The sequence below is a fragment of the Odontesthes bonariensis genome, chromosome 15 (assembly GCF_027942865.1).
Source record: "Odontesthes bonariensis isolate fOdoBon6 chromosome 15, fOdoBon6.hap1, whole genome shotgun sequence".
NCBI lineage: Eukaryota > Metazoa > Chordata > Actinopteri > Atheriniformes > Atherinopsidae > Odontesthes > Odontesthes bonariensis.
The window spans coordinates 2,734,404-2,756,175 of NC_134520.1; the positions used below are offsets into that span (position 1 = coordinate 2,734,404).

General features: G+C 44.8%; 2 protein-coding genes across 4 annotated transcripts in view; one reads left to right on the forward strand and one right to left on the reverse strand.

Annotated features, from left to right (window-relative positions):
• Positions 1–792: 792 nt before the first annotated feature.
• Positions 793–4,042, reverse strand: bloc1s2 (biogenesis of lysosomal organelles complex-1, subunit 2). Its single transcript, XM_075486182.1, has 5 exons — positions 3,841–4,042; positions 3,495–3,611; positions 2,899–3,018; positions 2,656–2,760; positions 793–1,651 (listed from the first exon to the last, which is right to left on the reverse strand). Exons 1-5 carry the CDS (start codon positions 4,028–4,030, stop codon positions 1,620–1,622), a joined length of 564 nt encoding a protein of 187 aa, XP_075342297.1. The 5' UTR covers positions 4,031–4,042; the 3' UTR covers positions 793–1,619.
• A 959-nt stretch (positions 4,043–5,001) lies between these two features.
• Positions 5,002–21,772, forward strand: part of usp24 (ubiquitin specific peptidase 24) — a 34,880-nt gene continuing 18,109 nt past the window's right edge. The window contains exons 1-33 of one of the 3 annotated variants that reach the window (XM_075484633.1): positions 5,002–5,417; positions 8,413–8,581; positions 8,831–8,898; positions 8,981–9,124; positions 9,379–9,501; positions 10,454–10,489; positions 10,623–10,688; positions 12,688–12,753; positions 13,308–13,382; positions 13,754–13,912; positions 13,999–14,113; positions 14,209–14,312; positions 14,559–14,666; positions 14,753–14,848; positions 15,080–15,241; positions 16,318–16,410; positions 17,047–17,154; positions 17,237–17,386; positions 17,572–17,703; positions 18,033–18,144; positions 18,231–18,307; positions 18,391–18,531; positions 18,749–18,802; positions 18,894–19,027; positions 19,190–19,256; positions 19,399–19,509; positions 19,661–19,759; positions 19,897–20,070; positions 20,154–20,239; positions 20,456–20,564; positions 20,755–20,919; positions 21,014–21,111; positions 21,249–21,344. In XM_075484633.1, the coding sequence (XP_075340748.1) occupies positions 5,139–5,417; positions 8,413–8,581; positions 8,831–8,898; positions 8,981–9,124; positions 9,379–9,501; positions 10,454–10,489; positions 10,623–10,688; positions 12,688–12,753; positions 13,308–13,382; positions 13,754–13,912; positions 13,999–14,113; positions 14,209–14,312; positions 14,559–14,666; positions 14,753–14,848; positions 15,080–15,241; positions 16,318–16,410; positions 17,047–17,154; positions 17,237–17,386; positions 17,572–17,703; positions 18,033–18,144; positions 18,231–18,307; positions 18,391–18,531; positions 18,749–18,802; positions 18,894–19,027; positions 19,190–19,256; positions 19,399–19,509; positions 19,661–19,759; positions 19,897–20,070; positions 20,154–20,239; positions 20,456–20,564; positions 20,755–20,919; positions 21,014–21,111; positions 21,249–21,344 (3,776 nt within the window). In that variant the 5' untranslated portion in view covers positions 5,002–5,138. The remainder of the gene's footprint in view (positions 5,418–8,412; positions 8,582–8,830; positions 8,899–8,980; positions 9,125–9,378; positions 9,502–10,453; positions 10,490–10,622; positions 10,689–12,687; positions 12,754–13,307; positions 13,383–13,753; positions 13,913–13,998; positions 14,114–14,208; positions 14,313–14,558; positions 14,667–14,752; positions 14,849–15,079; positions 15,242–16,317; positions 16,411–17,046; positions 17,155–17,236; positions 17,387–17,571; positions 17,704–18,032; positions 18,145–18,230; positions 18,308–18,390; positions 18,532–18,748; positions 18,803–18,893; positions 19,028–19,189; positions 19,257–19,398; positions 19,510–19,660; positions 19,760–19,896; positions 20,071–20,153; positions 20,240–20,455; positions 20,565–20,754; positions 20,920–21,013; positions 21,112–21,248; positions 21,345–21,772) is intronic. The other 2 variants (XM_075484634.1, XM_075484635.1) reach the window with 2 other exon arrangements.

A 21,772-nucleotide genomic window follows, 5' to 3' on the forward strand; every position in this document is an offset into this window, starting at 1 on the left:
GCTACCTCTACAAATTCCTTCGTGTGTATGTTCCGTCCGCCCAGTCTTAAAACAAATTATTTAGCACAGAATACGCTACACCCAAATTATATTTCTACAGCATGGTCAGGTTTTGAAGTAGTTTCCAAGCTGAATAATATAAAAGAAAGGTTCGCTTATGATTAATAAGTTACTTACTCCTATACGCATGACTGTGTCCTGGCATTAAGCTTTCAGAAAAAGAAAAAAAAAATCATTTAATAGACCTGACTTGGGAGCCTTTGGGAGGGGAGTTAAGTTTATGCCCAAAGGGCCTGGAAATAAGCAGGGGAATTGAGAGATGGAAGGCTCACAGTGCAACAGTAAATAATGTTACAGTATGAATAATGAGCTCCCTCTTATCCTGGGCCTCAACTGGACTAATAACAGAGACCTGTTTTAGATTAGGCCGCATACACGTCTGCAAGAGGCAACACACATAAACCTAAACACTCGGGAGGGAGATCTTGTGAGTTTAGATAATCTGCTGCCCCTGCAAAACAGGCCTGTGTTCTGCTCTGGGGCAGCTAATATAAAGAAGAACACAAAAGAAGGTTGAGGGCAACACACTCATCTTCATTCATGCATCCTTCCCTTTGAATTTCAAAATATGTGCTCTCCATTTCCTTCTCTTGGTCTCCGAGTTTTTCCTTTTTGTGAGAAAGCAGCAACTATATGGCTCCTTGAACAGCTGGTCAGTTTTTCCGGAGCTACGGGTCACAGCATCTGATATGTCGACTACCACGGTGAGAGGCTGCCATCTGCAGGTTCATTTCAAAGAAACAGTCCAGCAATGATTGTTTTATTAAAAAAATCTTCAGTGTTATAATTCAGATAGACACAGGTACAATAATTCATTCATATCAAATGTCTTTCAGACTGCAAACTTTAAAAAAAAAAAAAAAAAAAAAAAAACCCGCTCTAAAGACAGCGCCATGAGCAGCTGCCCTCTACACTGTTAATTTTAATTGCAACAAAACGCCCAAGTTGTGCCAAGTTTGTGGTTCCGTTGTCGCTACCTGACAAAATAAATAAGTGACGACAAAATATCCAAGTGGACGTTTCCGGCTGTTAAAAGCACAGGGCCTGAAATTTTCAGGGAAACGGGCTGAAGGGCTGGGGACATGATTTAAAAGTTTGAGCATGTCTTCTCATGTAAAATGACTAAATGTGACAAGTGTTATATACTTCATTAATACAAGTACCTGCCAATCTTCAGAGTTCCTTTTTGATAAGTACTGGATTAGTATGTCTTTATTCTTCCACTCTAGATAGGTTGATGATTAGGCAGCATGATTCTACATTAAAATTGTCTGCAAAAGGATATGGCTGCACACTGTCCACCTTGGTTGCATGACGGGCCAAAAATTATTTCTACTTGAGTCGAGTCCAAGCCGCACTACTTCAAGTGCATTCAGTTGCTTCCTCCGCGGTCATTTCTATATGTAAGAGAAGCTCAGTTTGTTGTTTCAGCCTCAGTTCACATCCTCCCAGCAGCTCCTGGCTCTGCTGGCAGGGGGAGCAGAGGGCAGGGCAGGGCAGGGCAGGGTGAAAGAAAGCGAGAAGGCACTGTAACCCTTCAGTCTGCGTCCTCCTCGTCCTCATCGCTTCTCCAGTTTTTTGAATCTCGCTTCTATGTAGATAAAGGCAGAGGTGACAGTTAATTCTAAAGATAAAGGCGCAAAACAAAACGCAACACAATCAACCCATGTTTTATCCCTCCTTGGTGTCGGAACAAAGAAATGGATCAGGCATAAATTTGCGGTGTTACGGCGCCATCTGCTGCCATAAGAGCTGATCGAAGTGGCTGCACTGGCTCTCATTAAAGCTCTAGCATGGTTGCTGCGTCTGCTCGCGCGATCGGTGTTGATGTCGTCACGAGTTCGTGCCCGCCATGTATAGTGGCGCAAGTCGATGCGCCAGTAGTTGCAATTTTCTCCGTCACAGAGGTGGCGCTGCTACGTGAAGGTTACCTCTACTCTACAACCACGAAAGTGGAGAAGAAAACAATGAAGAGCAGGAATACTGTCATTAATTATACTGGTGCAGTATTCGGATCATTTTAATTTAGTTAAAAGAGGTGATGGTCTGAAGCCCCCGGCATCACCACTTTTTGAGTCTCTGCCCTCTTCTTTGCCTTCACGTATCTGTCCCGTAGCTTCTTCCACACATTCTTACAGAACTCTCCCTCTTTCCCCAAAGTTCTGCCCATCTCTGTGCACCAGTTTTGGGAGTTTACGTGCTCCCTGTGCTGTTTCACTGCAGTTTCGTACAGCTGCTGTACAAACGCACCTCCTTACTGAGCCTGGTCTCACAATGGTCCATCCGGTTTTTCGTTGGTGGCGCCGCCAAGTTACAAAAATCGACTGGTGCACGACAACGCGCTGCGCCGTCTTTTCAAGGGAAGCGCCAGGCCTGATACGTCATTTTGACGTCATGGTCCGCCACCGCCGTGACAGACGCGTCAACCATGCTAGCGCTTTTAGCCTGCACGGAGACTGTCCTCTCAAAGATGCAGAAAACGAGCAGCCTCTCTCAATGTAAGAATTCTCAATGCTTTCTTTCAGTAGTGCCGTCACATTTCAGCAGAACGCTTAATGCGCAGTCTTCCCCACATCTGTGCAACGAGTGTCTTACCCAGTTTCTTGGAGTATGCATCCAGCTTGTAGGCAGCTTGTTCAAGCGACGATACTTGCTCCTCTATCTTATTTATCTGGTCCAAATATGGTTGCAGACTGGCATCTAAAACAAATATACATACAGGAAAGTGTTCATTGCATTTAAAAATAGAATCATAAAAAACAAAAAAATACAGATACTATTCTCTGAATTATATCGGTTTCTTTTGTTTGTTTTTTGTGCTTTGCACAGATATCTTACACTTGTTGTTGAGATCTAGCAGGTTGCGGCTAATGTTGACGCTGATGTCCTTCATTTCCATGTATTTAAGACTTGTAAGCTTGTTCATGTTCTCCAGCAGACGGTAATCTTCACAAGTGGCTGAGAAAGTTGTTAGATTGGGAGAGTGTGGATACGATGGGAGAAAAAGAAAAAACAGAAGACAGTACAAGTGAAGAATAAGTATGAGGACGAAAAGAAACATTCAGCATTTCTAAATGACTGAGAAATGGCCCTCACTGATACACACCCCTTTCCATAAATCTGACAGCAACTGAACACGCTGGCATAATGGCTGAATGAACATGTGATTTTCCAGAAAAATGTCACAACAGCACAAATCTGAGCAACATGCAGTCGCACAAACAGGCATTAATTAGCTGGGGCTTTACTTCGACATCTTGCATAAATAAGTAAGAGAATAAGTGCGCCATCTAAGCCTCTGTGCCCCATGGTTCTCCATCTGAATCCCAAAATAGAACACATACCATGCTTGAAAATGGCTGCAAAATATAAATTTTGTATGCAATGAGAGCATGAGAGTACAAGTGTGCAATATTTCAGGGCGGGAAAAAAACCTGTTAGTTCTCCTTGAAGGAAGATGGCCATCTTTTCAAACATATCGGTGCACAACTCATTGATATCGGGCTCTGCAGGCTCCACAGCCTCCTCTGCAGTCTCCACACCACCATCACCTGAGCACAATGACAGGGACAATACTGAATTAACAGAGAGTATTTCCAATCGATGAAGAGCAATAACACACAGATCTAGAAATAAGTTGGTGTGTGTATATATATATATATATATATATATATATATATATATATATATATATAAACACACCCAAAGCTAAATAATTCGATTACTTTACGCTATCTTAGCATTAGCCAGCTACGGAAGTGCAAACATATCCCCACGTACTGTTTGTGCCGGGCTTCTTGGGAGTCGTCAACGGGCTTTCCGCTGTATCCTCGGAACGCTCCGCCTGACCGGTGCCGCTAACAGTCGGGTTCAACGCAGCCGAGAGGGCTGCTGGTTCCCTGGAGATGCTGTCCATAGCTGCGGCTTCGTCGCCAGTTGCAGCCATTTTGTTCCTGTTATGATTGTCCATTGTCACATGAGTTGGGTGCTCACGTGACGTTCACAGCCACCACAACCAACACCCCTACTCGCACGCGCAGCCACGCCCTTTTTGTGTGGAACAAGTACTACTTTCTTTGCTAAAGTACGTTAAAAATGATGATGAATTAAAAACTAGACACGGTACATTCAAATCAAAATTGCAATGTGTAATTCTAATACGTTAACCAGCACTTTAATTTTGTATGTATGTGGAAGTTAAATTAAATAGACTGAAATTAGTTGAGGGTCCGAAAAGAAAGCCAGCATTTGTTGTGTTTCACCTTCAGTCTTATGGCAGTAATATGGTCATAACAGATATGTACAATACAATACATTAATTTAAAAGTGTTACTATTACAGTATAGTTCCGGACAACACCCAGCTACATGTGTTTGTTTAGGAAGCCATGGGTCATGTTTGACAACAGCAACAAAAAAACGTCTGTAAGCGTTCACTGAAGCACTCACATGCTCATTTTCTCTACATTTACAATAAACTTTTCGCAGCAATTGTGGCACAGTTAATTTTTCAAACGATTTTTTCATCTGAAGCTTAGAACACATTTGACCAAGCCAAAAATCTAAAAATATTCATTTGTCAAAAAAAGTTTGACAGTGAGAAGTGTCATATCTGCACCAGCGGAGGCTTGCTCTCAGCGTGGGAAAAATAGATAAAATAGTTTTAAATTTTATTAGAGGTTGTTTTTTTTTTTTGCAGTACTCAAATTTGTACTCAAAATCTCAAAGATGACTTTGTCATATTCATGCATAACTTTCCATATAGGCCTACAGTAGTTCTGTTTCTTGCTGTTTAAAAATGTCTCCCATACATAATCAATACACTCCGCAGTTAAAAATGTACCCCTGTTAAACAGTTATGACCTTAAAATCAATCAGACTCGCTGTGCGCGCTCCCGGCAGCATGCAGTTCTTGGCAGCCAAAATTCACCAAAACACCTCTGTCGGCGCTGTTCTCTGGAAAGCAAATCGTGACAGACGAATTGCAGCGGCGGACTGTAAACATGGCGGCGTGCACAGCTACAGGGCTGTGCCGAACACCCCGTTACTATTAGTCTGAGAGACGGAGACACCCCAAAAATGGAGACCGAAGAGGAGCAGCACATAACCACGCTGCTCTGCATGGGTTTCCCAGATCCCGATGTGATAAGAAAAGCGCTGCGGCTGGCAAAGAATGACATCAACGAGGCAGTGGCGCTCCTAACCAACGAAAGCCCCGGACTCGGGTATGGATATGAACCGATGGAGAGTGGGCCTTCCCCTGGCTTGGGCTCGAGTGGAGACGGGGAAAACAGCGGTCGGACTGGGACGGGTGGGTTTGACCCCCCCCCAGCATACCACGATGTAGTGGATAGTGAGGTAAGAGCAACATGCCTTTCACCAAGGATCAGTTGAAGGGGTCAGGTAGGAGAACGAGGCTAGTTGCAACTTGCAACCGTGATTGGGCTCGCCCATTTACCCAGCCAAACTTAGCAGTTTCAATGCTACATGCACCGATTCTAACATGAGCTGTCAGAGCGGGTTAATTTTCCCCAGTCCTCCAGGACAGGGCATATAACTGCTATATACTGACATTAGGCATATCCATAGACAAACGGCTCACTTACTGAAACAGTGAAGCTAAAAAGCTATTTTAGACTTGCAAGCTAACCTAGCCATCTAGCGAGTAGCCGGCTAGCGAGGTTCGTGGAGAATTTAACGCGCCAGTGATGGGGACTAGGAGTTTGGAGCATAGAAGCATTGCTGGCGAATTACAGTCGCAGATTGTTGATCGAAGCTCTAGTTGGGCTTAATCAGGTTCATCAGTCAGACTGCGGATAATACAGTTCAAATATTGAGAGTGATTTGTACTGGGTTAGCAGCCGCTAGCTAGAACGTTGCCTGACAGTGTCAACGGTGCTGAACTGCTGTCGAGGTTGCAATCCTCTCGAACTTGACCAAGAAGCAGTTTCGCAATTTCTTTGACATACGTGGCCATTTTGGTAATTCTCCCATTTATATTCTCATGTTTTCATCTCAGTGACAGATTTTTCTCGTCCAGTTAGCATTCGTAATTGACATGTGTGTGGGGACGGTGGTTTCTGAGGCAGTCATTGCTCATTTGACAGCAATTTATCTGTTGGTAATAATACTTGGTGCGAGTCTGCTGTGTTTATGTGGTGTGAAAGACTGTAAAATGCACAGCTTTCTCATAAGAGCCCCTCTACGTACCACATAGTATGACTTTGACTTCCACCTGGAGGAATTGTAGGCTGCTTGTCTTCAGCAGCTTGAACCCGGACCTGTTGCTCTCTTTAAAAAAATCTAACTCAAATCTGTATTATTGATTGATGCTGTCCAAGCTCTTGTACAATTTATTTTTATTCAGATTTAGCTTCTGCCATAATGGGTTGGCAGACTTAGTTTGAATAAACTATTGACAACTTGTCTGGTCATTTTTTTCGCCCCTTCGTTCTCCTCCTCCTTTCTCATGACTATTTCTGTTCAAATCACACTTGGCTAAAAAAAAAAATTAAAAAAAATGCATTTCGACATAGTGTCCCAAAAACATGGATTTTTCCTAGTTAGTTACTCAAATATAATGACTTTGTCCACTCATAGATTTAAAAAAAAAAAAAAAAAAAAAAAAAAAAAAACTGCTGTGAGGCTGGGAAATTAGAGTTTCTCCTGGATGATCCTCTAAGCTACTAAACATTCTGTAAATGCAATAAGTCAAGGCCGAACCTGCTTTATTTCCTCTCTTCTTGTCCCATGCTTACTGTGTTTGTGCTTAAGAGGCATGTCATAGATCTCTAACCTCGTCTTGTGTTCCTAAATATAGCCCCGCAGTCTCTCGGACACACACAAACACATAGCAGTTTTTTTGCAGGGGTTCCCGAGAGGGTTGCAAGCACACAGTAACGGAGCGGCGCCGAGTTACCCGGTCGCCCAGCCCAACGACACGCGTGCACAAACTGTGCTTTCAAGACATGCCATTCCCCCTGAGCCTTTAAGTCTGGAGACACTGATACTTGTGCAGCTTAGGTTTGATGGAGATTTCTGCAGATTTCTATACATTGTATTTACAGAGTGAAAAGCTTCTATTTTTTTTTCCACTGTCCTGTGAGTCTACTCTAAAACAAACAAAACAGAAAACAGTCTTTCCTCTAAACTGTAACTGTCACAGTTGCGATTTGGTAACTTCGCCAGCAAGTGAATGTATTTTCTTAGTAGCTCTTTGAACCTGGTGTTTTCTAATTTCATCATCGGTTCAAGTCTTCCTCCCACTTTCCTGCTTCTCATCCGTCTCATCATATCTAATCTTCATAGAAAGGGAAGAGATGAAATGTGATGCTCCTTTGTTGCTTCCTCCTGCCCTCTCTTCCTCTTCATAGATGCCCAGTTTACCACCATTTATCGCAAACGTATGAACATGCAGCGCAGCAGAACATGCACTGAACATGCGCTGAACACATTGACCCGTTTGTGTGTTCACGTGCAGTTGCATTCGAAATGGTCGGACTTGACCGAGCTGCATCCTTCCGTGTTAGTATTTATACTTTGTAGGGCCCACAGGCACAAATTGACGAATGTGTTCAAATGGTTTTGCTCAGTTCTAACGCAGTGAGTTCAGCGGCAGTGCAAACTTGCCGTTAACGATCACCTACAGAAAAAATCACATGTTTGGATGTGTTCACTGCAGTGTGCCACTGGGCTGCACTCTTTCAGAGGAGGGAGCTCTGCAGTTTAATCACGAATGTACTGATGACTTCATGAATATGTTAACAACTTTACGGTGTAAATAATTCAGCAATCCTTTTGTCTTGCATTGCTCTCACTGCACAGACTCTTGGGCTTTACTTCCAATTCCCCATTTTTGTTGTCGTCTCAGCTAAGTTTGAGCGTTGCATTTTCAACTGTAAATGCAGAGCGTGTACAAGTTGACTTTTAACTGCCCCTTCGTGGCTGGCCTGGTCATGACAGCAAAGAATCTCTCGGTCGGTACAGTGTGTTCATTAAACACGCACCTTGCCTTAGACATCACAGCCGTTTTTTTTTCAAATTAACCGCCGGTGAAGTACTCGGAAACTAGTGCCTGTGTTGATTTGTCCTGAAAGCTTCTTGAGACTAAACAGAGGTAGAAATGTGACGCAGAAGCGAAGGGCAGATGGCAGAGGAGAGGACCGTTATGACCACTCTCCCAGAGGGAGAGGCAAAGAATCAAACAGCATCCTGTCTGACTCTTATCAGTGCCAGAAGCCATTTGTATTATCTCAGCATCGGCCGCGGTGTCATTATAAGACGAGGCGACCCGCGGTGCAGAATAAAGCCTCCTGCGTTGCGTAGTTGATTTGACGTGTCTTGTGTGTTTCAGCGGAGCAACGACGAGAATGGGAACTGCTCTGGAGGCAGCATGGAGTTTCCCACCACCAACCTGTACGAGCTGGAGAGCCGCGTCTTCACTGACCACTGGTCCATACCCTACAAGAGAGAGGAGTCCCTGGGCAAGTGTCTCATTGCCTCCACCTGCCTTGCACGGCACGGTAAGACGGTGTGGGTTTGTTTGTGGGATGAAATTTTTAATTTTTTTTTTGTTTCTAAGGTCGTTGTACTAAAACTGTCTTATCGCGTGGGCGGGGTGTACACTTTGGAGTGTTTTTTCACATGTTGTTGTTTTGGACACTTGTGCCACATGGCGAAATGTTTGGCCGCGCTGCGACAGCTAAAAGGCCTTTTTTTCCAAGTTTAGACGTGGGATGAATATGTGAATCCAACATTTCCCTCTCCGTCAGGGCTCGCTGACGCCGACGAGAACTGCAAGCGGTTTATGGACCGGTGCATGCCCGAGGCCTTTAAAAAGGTGAGCCACGAAGAGTGCGATGGCTTGGTTGGTTAGCGTACAAATCGCCTGACTTTCTTCCTTTCTGTCTCACCGTGACCAGTTGTTGACCAGCAGTGCCGTGCACAAGTGGGGCACAGAGATCCACGAGGGCATCTACAACATGCTCATGCTGCTGGTGGAGCTGGTTGCAGAGAGGGTGAAGCAGGACCCTGTGCCTGTCAACCTGATGGGAGTCCTGACCATGGTGTGTTGTCTCACTTTGTACCATTTGCAAAGAGGAAACTCATAAAGTGTCAGAGATTAGCAACAAAAAAGGTTTTCCTTGATACACCTCTTAGTCGGCGGCACCAGAGGGAATACTTTGACTGTTCACCAAGACTCATTAGCGTTCAAAAATGTGCCTCTGTCATGTGACCGTTAAATGCCAGTCCAATGACTTGTCAAAAGTATTTTGTTCAGCTCTGTTTTTTTTGTTTGTTTTTTTTCTTTTGTGGCCAGGCCCTTAACCCTGATAACGAGTATCACTTCAAGAACCGGATGAAGGCATGTCAGAGGAACTGGGCGGATGTTTTTGGAGAGGAAGCCAACATGTTTGCCGTCTCTCCCAACACCTATCAGAAAGTAAGGGACATCCTTTCTGTCTGCACTCATCATTTACCGTGAAGTCTTGTTCCAGCATTGCCTGTGTGTCTGGTTATCTCATAGCAAGCTTTGGCAAGTGTTTATATGCCTCCATCAGCTGGTCGCCTGAATTATTGGGGATAGTGTTGGAAACAGTTTTCCGCAGATGGCTGATCCTCTACCCATCTTTCCTTCTGAGAGACTCAGACTTGGACTTAGAATCGGGGGCTGTAGATGTGTTTGTGCACCCCCCCCTAATACAGGCTGATCGGACCCTTCCCCGTTGCTGGTTGCTGGTTGTTTAACACACACGGTCATTATGTCAAGTAACCACCACTGCTACAACAGGAAGGGGTGATTAATTGATCACACTGCAGTCGTCTGCAGCGTATTGGAAAAATGTGAGAGAAAACGTCTTCACCTTTAAAATGCTGGGGGGGATCGGTTTGTGACGTGTATGATGAGCAGCGAACATACTTCACTCCGGTAAGCCACATCCTAGTAAGCATGTAGCCCGTAATGTCCCTGACGTCCTTTTATGTTGGAATGACCTTAACACGTTAAAAGCGGGTATAATTCCTCCTATCACTCTGAAGCGTAGCTATAAATCCCCGTTTGAAGGGCAGTGTAACCTCATCAGTAGTCTCCGGCCCTCCATCCCACAGAGACTCGGGACAATACGGCCGTTGTTGTGAATGCACAAAACAAAGGAGTAGGGCGAGAGGTGAAATGGGATTGAGCCTTAGTTTATGGTTCTCATAAACTAAAAGGGGGGGGGGGACAGCCAAGTTCTTCATCTTCAGTGTTGTGTTATTGAGCCACTTGGCTCAGAGGGAACAAGTGCGACTGACAAACAGCAGCTGTCAGAAAACCCAATGCGTGACTCTCAATAATCTGTTGCGTCATTGCTGAATAATTCCACTGAAAAAACATAATTCATTTTCTGTTTCAGGAGCCTCATGGTTGGCTGGTTGATTTGGTGAATCGAGTGAGTAAAGATTTGTCTACACACACATATATATAATATATCATCATATCTATATTTGTCACGTGACACGCATGTTACAGTTTTGCCTCAAAAGTTTGGTTTTGTTTTCTCTTTCCCTTTTCCTGGAGTGAAGTTTGGAGAGTTGGGAGGATTCACTGCCATCCAGACTAAGCTCAACACCGAGGAAATCGAGATTGCCGTAAGACTGACCCTCCCTCAACTCGTCTTTTGCGTCATAAGAGTTAAAATAGTTGCATTCCCTCTGATGGACAGACACACTTTGATACAGCCTATGCAGGCGAAAGGTCAACATGTTTACCCCCACTGCTCTCAGCTGCAGGGGGCCGAATGCCCCCCCACCCCCCACCATGTGATACTCACTCGCACATAAACACGTCCTCCCACTGTGTGATGGTTGAAATGCTCTGTTGTTTTGCATGCTCTGAGGTATCCTTGTACTGATGCTTCCTTTAGGCAACCTGACCGGATCTGCAGCCCGGCGTAGCCATTGATTCTGTGCGCACACACACACACACACACACACACACACACACACACACACACACACACACACTCCCTTGAATCACTTGCATATTAATGAGGCAAACGTTGGCTGAGCAGCGCACACACATACACACATGCACGTGTGTGTGTGTGTGTGTGTGTGTGTGTGTGTGTTGGCTGTCAGATACCTAACATATTTCGGGAACAATAGAGAGACTGAAAGTGAAAGCAAAAAAAAACCATAATGGCAGGAGCACTCCCTCCTTTACTGACTCCCAGGAGTGACTCATTCGTTTGTCTGCTTTGAGCAGGAAGTCAGGTGGGGTGGTGGGTTCAGGGTTATAAGTAGAGAAGGAGCTGCTCGCAGAAAGCTAAGAAGGAAGATTTTTTAAAAGAAACGGGAACACAGGGACCATTCATTGAGCTCCTGAAAAATGACAGCTGTCCTCCAAAGTCGCCCCTTCTCAGTTACATGCACACACAGCGTCCGTTTAGACTCTCTCCGACCTGCCTGCACACGTTAGCTGAGGGGTGTGGTCCGGTGCACCCACGGACATCAAACCAACTATCAACAGTTTTGGTGATTAATGGTATCAAAGCAGCGGGGGTGTACTACGAAGCATGTCCAACAGAGCCAGGCTTTCTTTCTCTGTGTCAGCTGGCTCCATAAAAGCTAAAGCTCCACTTCAAAGATGTTCCTTTACCAACCCGGGCTCACATCTGACATCATTTGACTCTTCTTCAGCACAAAATATGCCGATCATCTCGCTCTTCGTGCGTAAGAGGAGCCGGTTGTATGTCTGGAGAAGTGCGAAAGATGTAATGATCTGTACAGAAAAAACAAGTTCTGCAAGTGAGACAATAGAGGAGTGCTGCCAGCAAGTGAATCATAAACGCATGAAGCTCCTGACCTTTTAACTTGGTGTGAGGTACATTCAGCTCTGCTACCGTTCTGTGATAACATGGCAATCATGTAAGCTATTGACCAGATCACAGGGAAATTTTATTGATTGGATATTTTACTCGACTAATTTATTTTCGAGTGTGTTTGTCTTAGAGCTGCTATCGGAACAAGATATGATAACATGGCAAACACTTGTTTATCGTAACTGCAGAGATTCTTTGGTGGGTTTGGATGGCTAACTCAGGCTATTCCTTCAGCTGAGAATCTACAAGTTAAGATTAAAAGCCATGGTGGGTCAGATATTTTATAGAATAAATACGGAAAGGATGCCACTCAGTTAACATTGAATTTGTTGATTAAAATGCCAGAATCCACATCTAAACGTGGGACTCTGACTGACCTTATAGACAATAGATAATGGTTGAATCATTGATCTTCTTTCACTTTGGCTATTTAACAATCCTACGTTTGGTAAACATGAATTAATGCTCTTTGAGTTGTGCTGCATATCAGATATTAGCTTTCAGTATTCTGCCGTCTGGGATATTATCAGGACAAGAATGAGTTAAAATCCAAAACTCCCAACATAAACTGCTCCGGGCACGTCCTGAGCTTACCATGGTGATCTTGGCCACCTGTGTGACACAGACAACTCTGACTTTCAGCTCAGCATAGGTTGCTAAGCCACTAATCTTTGTCATATACCCCTCTAGTATTCAGCATTTGATTTCCTGTTTTTTTTCTTAATCCCGCGTTGGCTTTTCTTTCTCTCTCCGTCTACCTTGCGCAGTGTGTATCAGCTCTGGTCCAGCCTCTTGGAGTCTGTGCTGAATACCTAAACTCCAGCCTCGTCCAGGTGAGTTAATATATGCTTGAACCACACACACCCATATGTTTGCCCTTCTTTCAGACTCACAGTTAGGGCTGTAGCGATACACTAATCTCACGATACGATACACGATATTCAGCCAACGATACGATTCGATACACTTACATCATTTTCTGGGGGGGAAAAAGGGACAGTGTGATTTGACATGAATCGTCGCTGATTGGACTGGTGGTCCAACCTTTGAACCGGAAGGACAACACCGCCAGACAAACAGAAACAAACGAACACGTCACCAACGTGAGAGCTGTGCACTTTATGCAACATTTTTATGAATTGTATAAAGTGAATACATATTGTATTACATTAATGTTCTGTGTTCTGAAAAATCAATACTTTATCGGGAACCGAAATATCGATATATATCGCAGTATCGATAAAATTGCTCAGCCCTACTCACAGTGCACTTTCCAGCCCCTAAACCCAACAACTAAATGCCTAACCTGAGTCAGAAAGTGCAATATAAACACACACATTGGTAACCCCGCAGGAATCAACGACGTTTCATGTTGTTTTTTTCCTAGCCTATGCTTGATCCAGTCATTCACAAGATGATCACATATGTGCAGAACCTGGAGGAAAAGGACCTTAAAGACAAGGTAGTGTTTTATATTTGTCTTCTGTTATGATTTTGTTGTAAGAAAGCCACAAAGCCAGTGGAACTGTATGTCTGACTTGATCATAATTTCAAGTCAAAACATTTGAGCGCTATCTCTGGGAAGGCAGAGAGACCTTATTCTGGTTGTTTAAAGAATCTTTTCTGCCGGTGCCTGCACACGGGGCAAGGTTGAACCCTGATTGCGCACCCTCCCGGGAGGCCGAGAGTCTGAGTAAACGGTGATGTGGAACAGAAATCAGACGCAATGTCCCATTAAGATGGTGTTTAAAAAAATAAATAAATACATTTTTTTTTTAAAAGAGCATTCTTTGCAGTTTTTATCTTTTCGATCGATTATCTTTTCAACCCCAGCGTCTGGTGAGCATCCCGGACCTGCTGTCAGCCATCAAGCTGCTGTGCATGAGGTTCCAGAGGGAGCTGGTCGCCGTGGTGGACGACCTGCGGCTGGACACGCTGCTGCGTATGCTCAAAACTCCCCACTTCTCCACCAAGATGAACTCCCTCAAAGAGGTCAGTTATCGTGGGTTCGCGGAAATGCCAAGGCGCGCTCGTTCCAATTTGTTCCTCACCTCATTGCACATGTACTCGTCTGGCAGGTGACCAAGTTAATAGAAGAGAGCACGGTGTCAAAAACGGTGAAAAATGCCATCGACACAGATAAGCTGCTCGACTGGCTCGTGGAGAACTCGGTCCTGTCAATAGCACTGGAAGGTAAAGCTGCATGTCAAGACGTTATTCTGAAAAGAGGAGTAAAAAAAAAAAAAAAAAACAAGCGCTCAACTTTGCGTGATGTGCCTGTTTTCCAGGCAACATTGACCAGGCTCAGTACTGTGAAAGGATTAAGGGAATCATTGAGCTGCTGGGGAGCAAACTGTCGCTGGATGAGCTCTCTAAGATCTGGAAAATACAGGTCAGAAACAGAGCACTGCCAATAATGTGCGACGGGCGCTGAATTACATTTTTCCCTTTAAGCAGGTTTGTTTATTTAGAAGGTATAAACCGGAAGCCGAGCATGTGTTCACACGTATGCAGATGTTCCTGAAAGTCTGACCAAAGGCAAAATGTACAAGTGTCCTGCCAGCGAGCAGATGTATTGATTTTATTTTTATTATTATTTTTATTTATTTATTTATTTTTTATTATGTGGCTATTTCAGGCCGGACAATCATCAACTGTGATAGAGAACATTCACACAATAATCGCTGCTGCTGCTGTGAAATTCAGCTTCGATCAGCTCACCCACCTCTTTGTCCTCATCCAAAAGGTCAGTGCTACCTGTCCCATTTGAATTGATGGCGCGTGCCGAGCAGAGAAGCGTTTGTTTGTTTAACACGTGTGTCTGTTGTTTAGAGCTGGGAGGTGGAGAGTGACCGCGTTAGGCAGAAGCTGCTCAGTCTGATCGGGAGAATAGGCCGAGAGGCTCGCTCTGAAACTACAACAGGAAAGGTACTTTGTTTGGGTGTAACTCGTCTTCTCATCAAGGTCAAGCGCAGTTCATGGTGAAAGTAAATAAAACCGCATGATGCATACATATGTACTTCTCATAGAAAGAAATCCAACATTTTCCTTTGAGCAACGCTTGAGGTTTCGATAATAAATGTACCCCTGAGTCTGAAGCATCTTTTGTTTTGGGGTGTGTGTGTGTGTGTGTGTGTGTGTGTGTGTGTGCGTGTTTAGGTGCTGGAGGTGCTGTGGGAGCTGGCTCACCTCCCCACCCTGCCTACCAGTCTAGTCCAGCAGGCGCTTGAGGAGCACCTAGGGATTCTGAGTGACGCCTACGCTGTCAAGGAGACTGTTAAACGCAGTTACATTATTAAATGTATTGAGGACATTAAGAAGGTGAGACAGACACGGGACAGTGTTTCTATGGTCTGCACTCTTTACGCAGGTAAACGTGCGCCGTGGTGACGCTGAAAACCGCAGCTCGGCACTAAGAAGAACGCGTCTCCGGGCATTTTTCTGCCGGCTGTGACAGTTTTGTTTCTAAAGTTAACACGTCTGTGCTGGTTTTGCATTATTGCCTTTCAGCTCTGTTTTCTTTTTAAACTCTCATTAATGATCCTTCCATGAATCCGCAGTAGGGTAAAGGAGTTGGGGCCTCCGGGTCCATCCGTCAGGAGTTAATCATTTATTTCCAAGCTTTTATGAAACAAGTCAGGCCTCATGATGTAGGCGGTAACAAAAACAGCTCGGGTCTGAATCCAGGTCCCTGCGGGGGGTTAGGAGGGGTCGACGCTTGTCATCATGCGTGTGCCGCACAAAATGTTCAAATATTATCATATTCATCCATTAATCGAGCCATTTTTGATACTATGTTGTGCTGGATTAAGTATTTGTCAGAGGGACATATTTTTGTAGAACGGAGCCATTTAATCGATTGTTTCTGAACAACTTTGTAACGGTCAGATCTGCTGTTGCACATTTGCTTTACATTAAAAAAGAACCGAAGGCTGTCCAGCTAGTTGATTAAATAAGACATTTATTATGTCGCTGTGCAGGAAGTGTTAAATGGGTAGCGATAGCTAGCCAAGTTAGTAGTTAGTTAGACCTGTTCGCACTGTTATATTCTGTTTTTAAATGTAGTATTCTGCATTTGAAGTATAGGTCAAATGTCATAGATGCAGTTAAAGAAATGGAAGGAATGCAAGCTTCATCATGTTTACACGCCAGTCATGCATGTTGAGGTTTATTATTATCAGTAAACTGGTATTTTGTATTCTGGCTTTGCATTATGACCAAATGGCGCACCTAGAAGCTTTTTCCTGCTTTCACACGATCCAGTCAGCACCGCCTGTATGACTGTCGTTGCATGTGCTGAGAATGTACACCTAGCAGCTTTACATTTCTCACTTGTCATTGGGTGTATGCACAAATGTGTACAAATGTCCCGCTTGAAATGAAATGTATGTCTCTAGACTCACACTCAGGAGGACAGTAAAGGCAGCAACACACAAAGCTCATTTCACATTGGCACTTGGGGCAAGAAGAAATCTGACTCTTTGGCTAAAGTAAGAGAATAATCCCATATAATTTGTGTCTGCGTTGACTGATCTGTGTCTACTGTCGCCGCTTCCTGCCTGCCATCCAATCATGGAGGAGGGGTTGACCACAGAGGGGGTTTCATTGATCACAGGTTGAAAATTTCCCATGTGATTGCAACGTGATTTAACCAGGTGTTTGTTCATCTTGGGCTTGCCTCACTACGAGGGCTTTGGCACTTTCTAATGATTACACAGTGGTGCTGATCGTATTCTGGGTTAAGAGCCGTCTGAACTACATGAATGATTTAGCAGCTGGAGAGAGGTCGGCTTTGGTGGAAGAGCTCGCACTTTTACTCATGCAAAGGGAATCTAATCAGAACCACGGATAGCCAAAAGAAAGCACATTTGACTTTGATTTTCTTCTTAAAGCGCTGATTTGAACCCGATTGCTTTATATCCCTGGCTCTGACATTTTTTTTCTCATGTTTTCACAAAGCCCTTCCTTCAAAAATGGTGGGTCTGTGATGCCAAATCACTGACAAAGAATAAAGAAGCTGGTGAATGACGCCTTTCGGCCTCTGTTATTGAAGCACGTGATTGTGGGCTCGTTGTAATTCGGCAAACTGTGTGTGTGTGTGTGTGTGTGTGTGTGTTTTTGAACAGGCTTCTCAGCAGAGCAGTCCGCAGGCGGTCTGGGTTGTTCCTGCACTCCGACAGCTTCACGAGATCACCCGTTCTTTCATCAAGCAGACCTACCAGAAACAGGACAAGGTACCGCAAAATCTCCTGGCGTCTGAATGAGCTGACGTTCAGACAGAGTTGCCACAGTAACCATCCCCCTTCCTCCCCTCAGAGCATCATCCAGGACTTGAAGAAGAACTTTGAGATCGTCAAACTGATCACGGGATCCCTGGTGTGCTGCCACCGGCTCGCCGCGACGGCTTCGGGTAACAACGGCCTCTCGGGCTCAACTCTGGTGGATGGCAGATACACCTACCAGGAGGTTTGTCTGCGTTGGATTTCCTCTTTTTAATCTTCTGATCTAAGTCCAGGACTCAGGACTTTTATTTTCTTAATTTAGATTTAATGTCATTTTATTGGTCGGCCTCACTGGAACTATAAAAGCAGATCATAAAGCTAATCTTACCCGAGCTGATAACACACACGTCTCCCTCGATCTGTGTTCAGTATCTGGACAGCCACCTGCGCTTCCTGGCGTTTTTCCTTCAGGAGGCCAGCGTTTACCTGGCCTGGAACCGAGCCAAGGAGCTCTGGGAGTGCCTGGTGTCGGGGCCGGACGTTTGTGAACTCGACCGTGAGGTACGGGAACCGTTGGAATCAAAACTTCTGTTTGTTTGTCATTGCGAGCGCATCTCTCCGGATGATTGCTGTGGAGGAAAGCATCCAGGAGGAATGTCATATTGGGAATTTGCTCATATAGCAACTGAGAAAGGTCAGGGTGAAATTTCCTTCACCTTTAATAGGTCAGAGGTTAGGTGAATTGGAATTAATGGAAGCCAAACTGGTGATTTGATTTGAGTGAAAAATTAGCAGCTGCTGCAGCTTCTCTTTGTCAGCTAAAGAAAATTAAAAAAAAAAAAAGATTCAGTCTACTGATGCTTAAACAGAGTATGTTCTTCTTTTGGCAGATGTGTTTTGAGTGGTTCACAAAAGGACAACATGACCTTGAGAGCGATGTCCAGCAGCAGCTCTTCAAGGAGAAGATCCTTAAACTGGAGCCCTACGAGATCACCATGAATGGTGGGAGACTCGACGCCCCGTTGACCCCCGCAGTTTCACCAATGGGTCTCAGCCGTTGCACTGAACGTGTTTTACTTGTGTCTCAGGTTTCAATCTTTTCAAGACTTTCTTCGAGAACGTCAATCTGTGCGACCATCGTCTGAAACGCCAGGGAACTCAGCTGGTCGGTCCCAACTCGCCCTCGCCACATTCTGCGGTAAAGCGCATCTTCACTGACATTTGCATTTGTCGTATCATTTGCTCTAGTGCGTGGAGCGCCTCGACCTGGCGGGGATGGATTTTATTTGGCGCATCGCCATGGAAACCCCCGATGAGGAGATAGCCAATGAGGCAATCCAGCTTATTATCACATACAGCTACACCAACCTCAATCCTAAGATGAAGAAGGTAGGTGTACGTGTGTCTCCCAGTGAGGTTACCAGTTTACTTTCACAGTCTGCTGTTGTACTGCGTCTTTCATTTAATTCGTCACACACCATGTTAAGTTTAAAAACAGGAAGGCAGCAGAAACTCTTAATAACGGTTTGAATATTTCTTTAAATCCCGGTCTTTTTGGTCCTTTTTATGAGCTTGAAATCACATTTGACATTTTGCTGCCCCACAGGACTCTGTGTCATTGCACAAGAAGTTCATTGCTGATTGCTACAAGCGGCTAGAGGTTAGCACCTTGATATGTTACAGGGATAATTGTGCCATTTCGCAATAATCAGCACCTAATAGCCCTTTTCTTTCCATTTGTTTGGTCTCAGGCTGCGAGTTCGGCCCTAGGTGGGCCTACTTTAACACATGCTGTTACTAAGGCAACCAAGATGCTGACAGCCACTGCCATGCCGACGGTGGCCACATCTGTACAATCACCATCCAGGTACAGAGGGGGGTTTGGGTAAGAACAGAGTTATTAAACCTATTAAATGAAATTGAATATTTATGCTCAAACTATTTTACAGCTGTAGCGCTTTTACAGGACAGAAAATAAAAACAAAGTATTTACATTAAGTCCACTTTTAAGTGTTGTTGAAACTCTTCTGTTCGGGGTGATTTGTAGATCCACGAAGCTGGTGATAATTGAAAGACTGCTGCTATTGGCTGAACGCTACGTCATCACCATAGAGGTAAGCCACGTGCTCTTTGTCCTCGGTGTTTCATGTTCCATATTTGCGCTACATGTTTTTTGGTAATTAGTCTGAATAAGCTTCAGGATCCTCTGCATCTGAGGAGCCACAAAAACTGTGTTTTCTGTGTGTTTCTGTGCAGGACATGTACTCAGTTCCTCGCACCATTCTACCTCACGGGGCCTCGTACAATGGACACCCGATCAGTCTCCACGTCACTTATGAGTCAACCAAAGACACCTTCACCCTAGAGGTATTCCTGTTTTTTTAGTAACTCTCTGTGTCAAGTTCATGTCTGACTGGGATGGGGCTTTTTCTAGATGAAAGCCCCCTCCCCTCTCACACACACACACACGCACACACACACACACACCCTGACTGTATGTGTACCCTGTGTTCTGCAGACCCACAGTAACGAGACAATAGCAAGTATCCGGTGGAAGATAGCAGAGCATTTGAGCTGCCCAGTGGATAATGTCCAGATCTTTGCCAATGATAGTGTGGTGAGTGTTCTCAACATTCTGTTTATACTGTCATCCCCTCATCAAATGATTCTGCTCAATGCATACTTAACATCTCCGGACGCAGCGTTGCATCTGTTCTCACTCTGTTCCTTCACTGCCCCTCCGCTGTGTGTTAGTTGACCATGAACCGAGACCAGAAGTTGCTGTCCCAGCTCGGCTTCAGCGATGAGCAGAGTCTGACTGTGAAGAGCTCGGGGACCGGCACTCCTTCTGGCAGCTCCGAGTCCTCCGCCTCCGCCTCTAGCAGTTCTAGCTCTGCCGTCTTCAACTCTGCCTACGCCTTGGAGCAGGTAGCATCTAACGCCTGGTGGAACAGTTAGAGTTGAGCCGACGCTTGTTGTGTTGCACTCTGACGCTGTTCCTTTGTCTTCAGGAGAAGTCCCTGCCTGGGGTGGTGATGGCTTTAGTGTGCAATGTGTTTGAGATGCTTTACCAGCTGGCTAACCTGGACGAGTCCAGGTGAGATTTTGAGTTTGTGCTTGTGTGTTTTGTACATCACGTTGCCCACAGCAACATAATAACTGTCACAACATCGTTGTCATGCCATCTGCCTGCTTATAAAGACGACACCTTCACGCTCTTTTTTCCATAAATGTTTATCTAATTTTTTGCCGTGCAGTGGATATCGCAGAACTGAGGCCCTTTAATTCAGTGTTTCTTTTTGGTCATCAACAGGATCACTCTTCGTGTGAGGAAGCTGCTGCTGCTGATACCAACAGATCCTGAAGTGCAAGATGCTCTCGATAACTTTGTTCCCAAAGAATCCAGCGTCTGGAGCCACCAGGTACCTCAAAGTGTCTTTTAAGACATCAATAAGCAGCGGTTACTTCCCTGTTTAGAGGCCCTCCGCTTCCTGCTTGTCTCATCTTATCATGTGTTAAGACTGTGAGAGTAGGCTTGTTTTGCACATAGTTTGTGATTTCTGTTTTTTCTCCCTCAGTTACTTTTCTAACTCTTGTGACTCTTTTCTGTAGAAGACGCTTTTCACCCTCGGTCAGGGTTCAGGCTCACGTTCTCCATCTATGACCTCCAAGCAGCAGCAGCAGCATCAGCAGCCCAGTGCAGCATCCATCTTGGAGTCCCTTTTCAGATCTTCTGCCCCTGGCATGTCTACTTTCAGAGTGCTGTACAATCTTGAGGTATGCATACATGTGAACATCCACGTCCTTTAGCCACTATTTCATTCTTATTCTCAGACCTTAAGGTGACATCTTTCATTCCTATTTGTGTTAGGTATTGAGTTCAAAGCTCATGCCCACATCGGATGATGAGATGGCCAAAACCAGCAGCAAGTCGTTCTGTGACAACTTCCTTAAAGCAGGAGGCCTCAGGTAACAGCAACAGAGCTGTCAGAGGAAAAGAGGCTTTACTGTCCACTGTAACAACATGGAGCAGGACACACGTGCCACATGGCATAGCATTTTTCTGTGTTTAGTCTTGACCACTGCTTTCCTCTGGGTTTTTTCAGTCTGGTGGTGAATGTTATGCAGAGAGATTCCATCCCATCCGAAGTGGACTACGAGACCAGACAAGGGGTCTACTCAATCTGTCTTCAGTTGGCCAGGTGCAAAGACCTCTATCAAAAGCTGTTTTTACACATGCACTACAGCCCTGAAACTTTATAGACATTTTCCTTTGTCTGTGCGCGGAAACACGTTCAGTCTGGACTTATAACGTTATTATTCCTCACCATCTCTTTCCATTCAATTTTATTAAGAGGACAGTGCATATTAATAACAGTACATCTGTAACATGCGAGAGTTAGCCAAAGGCTAGTTTTCATCTGTTGTCCTTTAAGTTTATGCCCGGTGTTCTTGCTGCATGGCAGCATGCACCAAAACTGACGTCACGGTTCCTGGAACATCGAGCGTGTTGGTGTTGTTTCAGCCGGTCGTGCACCTCTCAATTATTGCAACCTTTGGCGTGCTGACATTGCAGTTTGCTCGAGCAATAACCAATGCAGCGAGCAGAAAACAGCGGTTTATTGTGAAA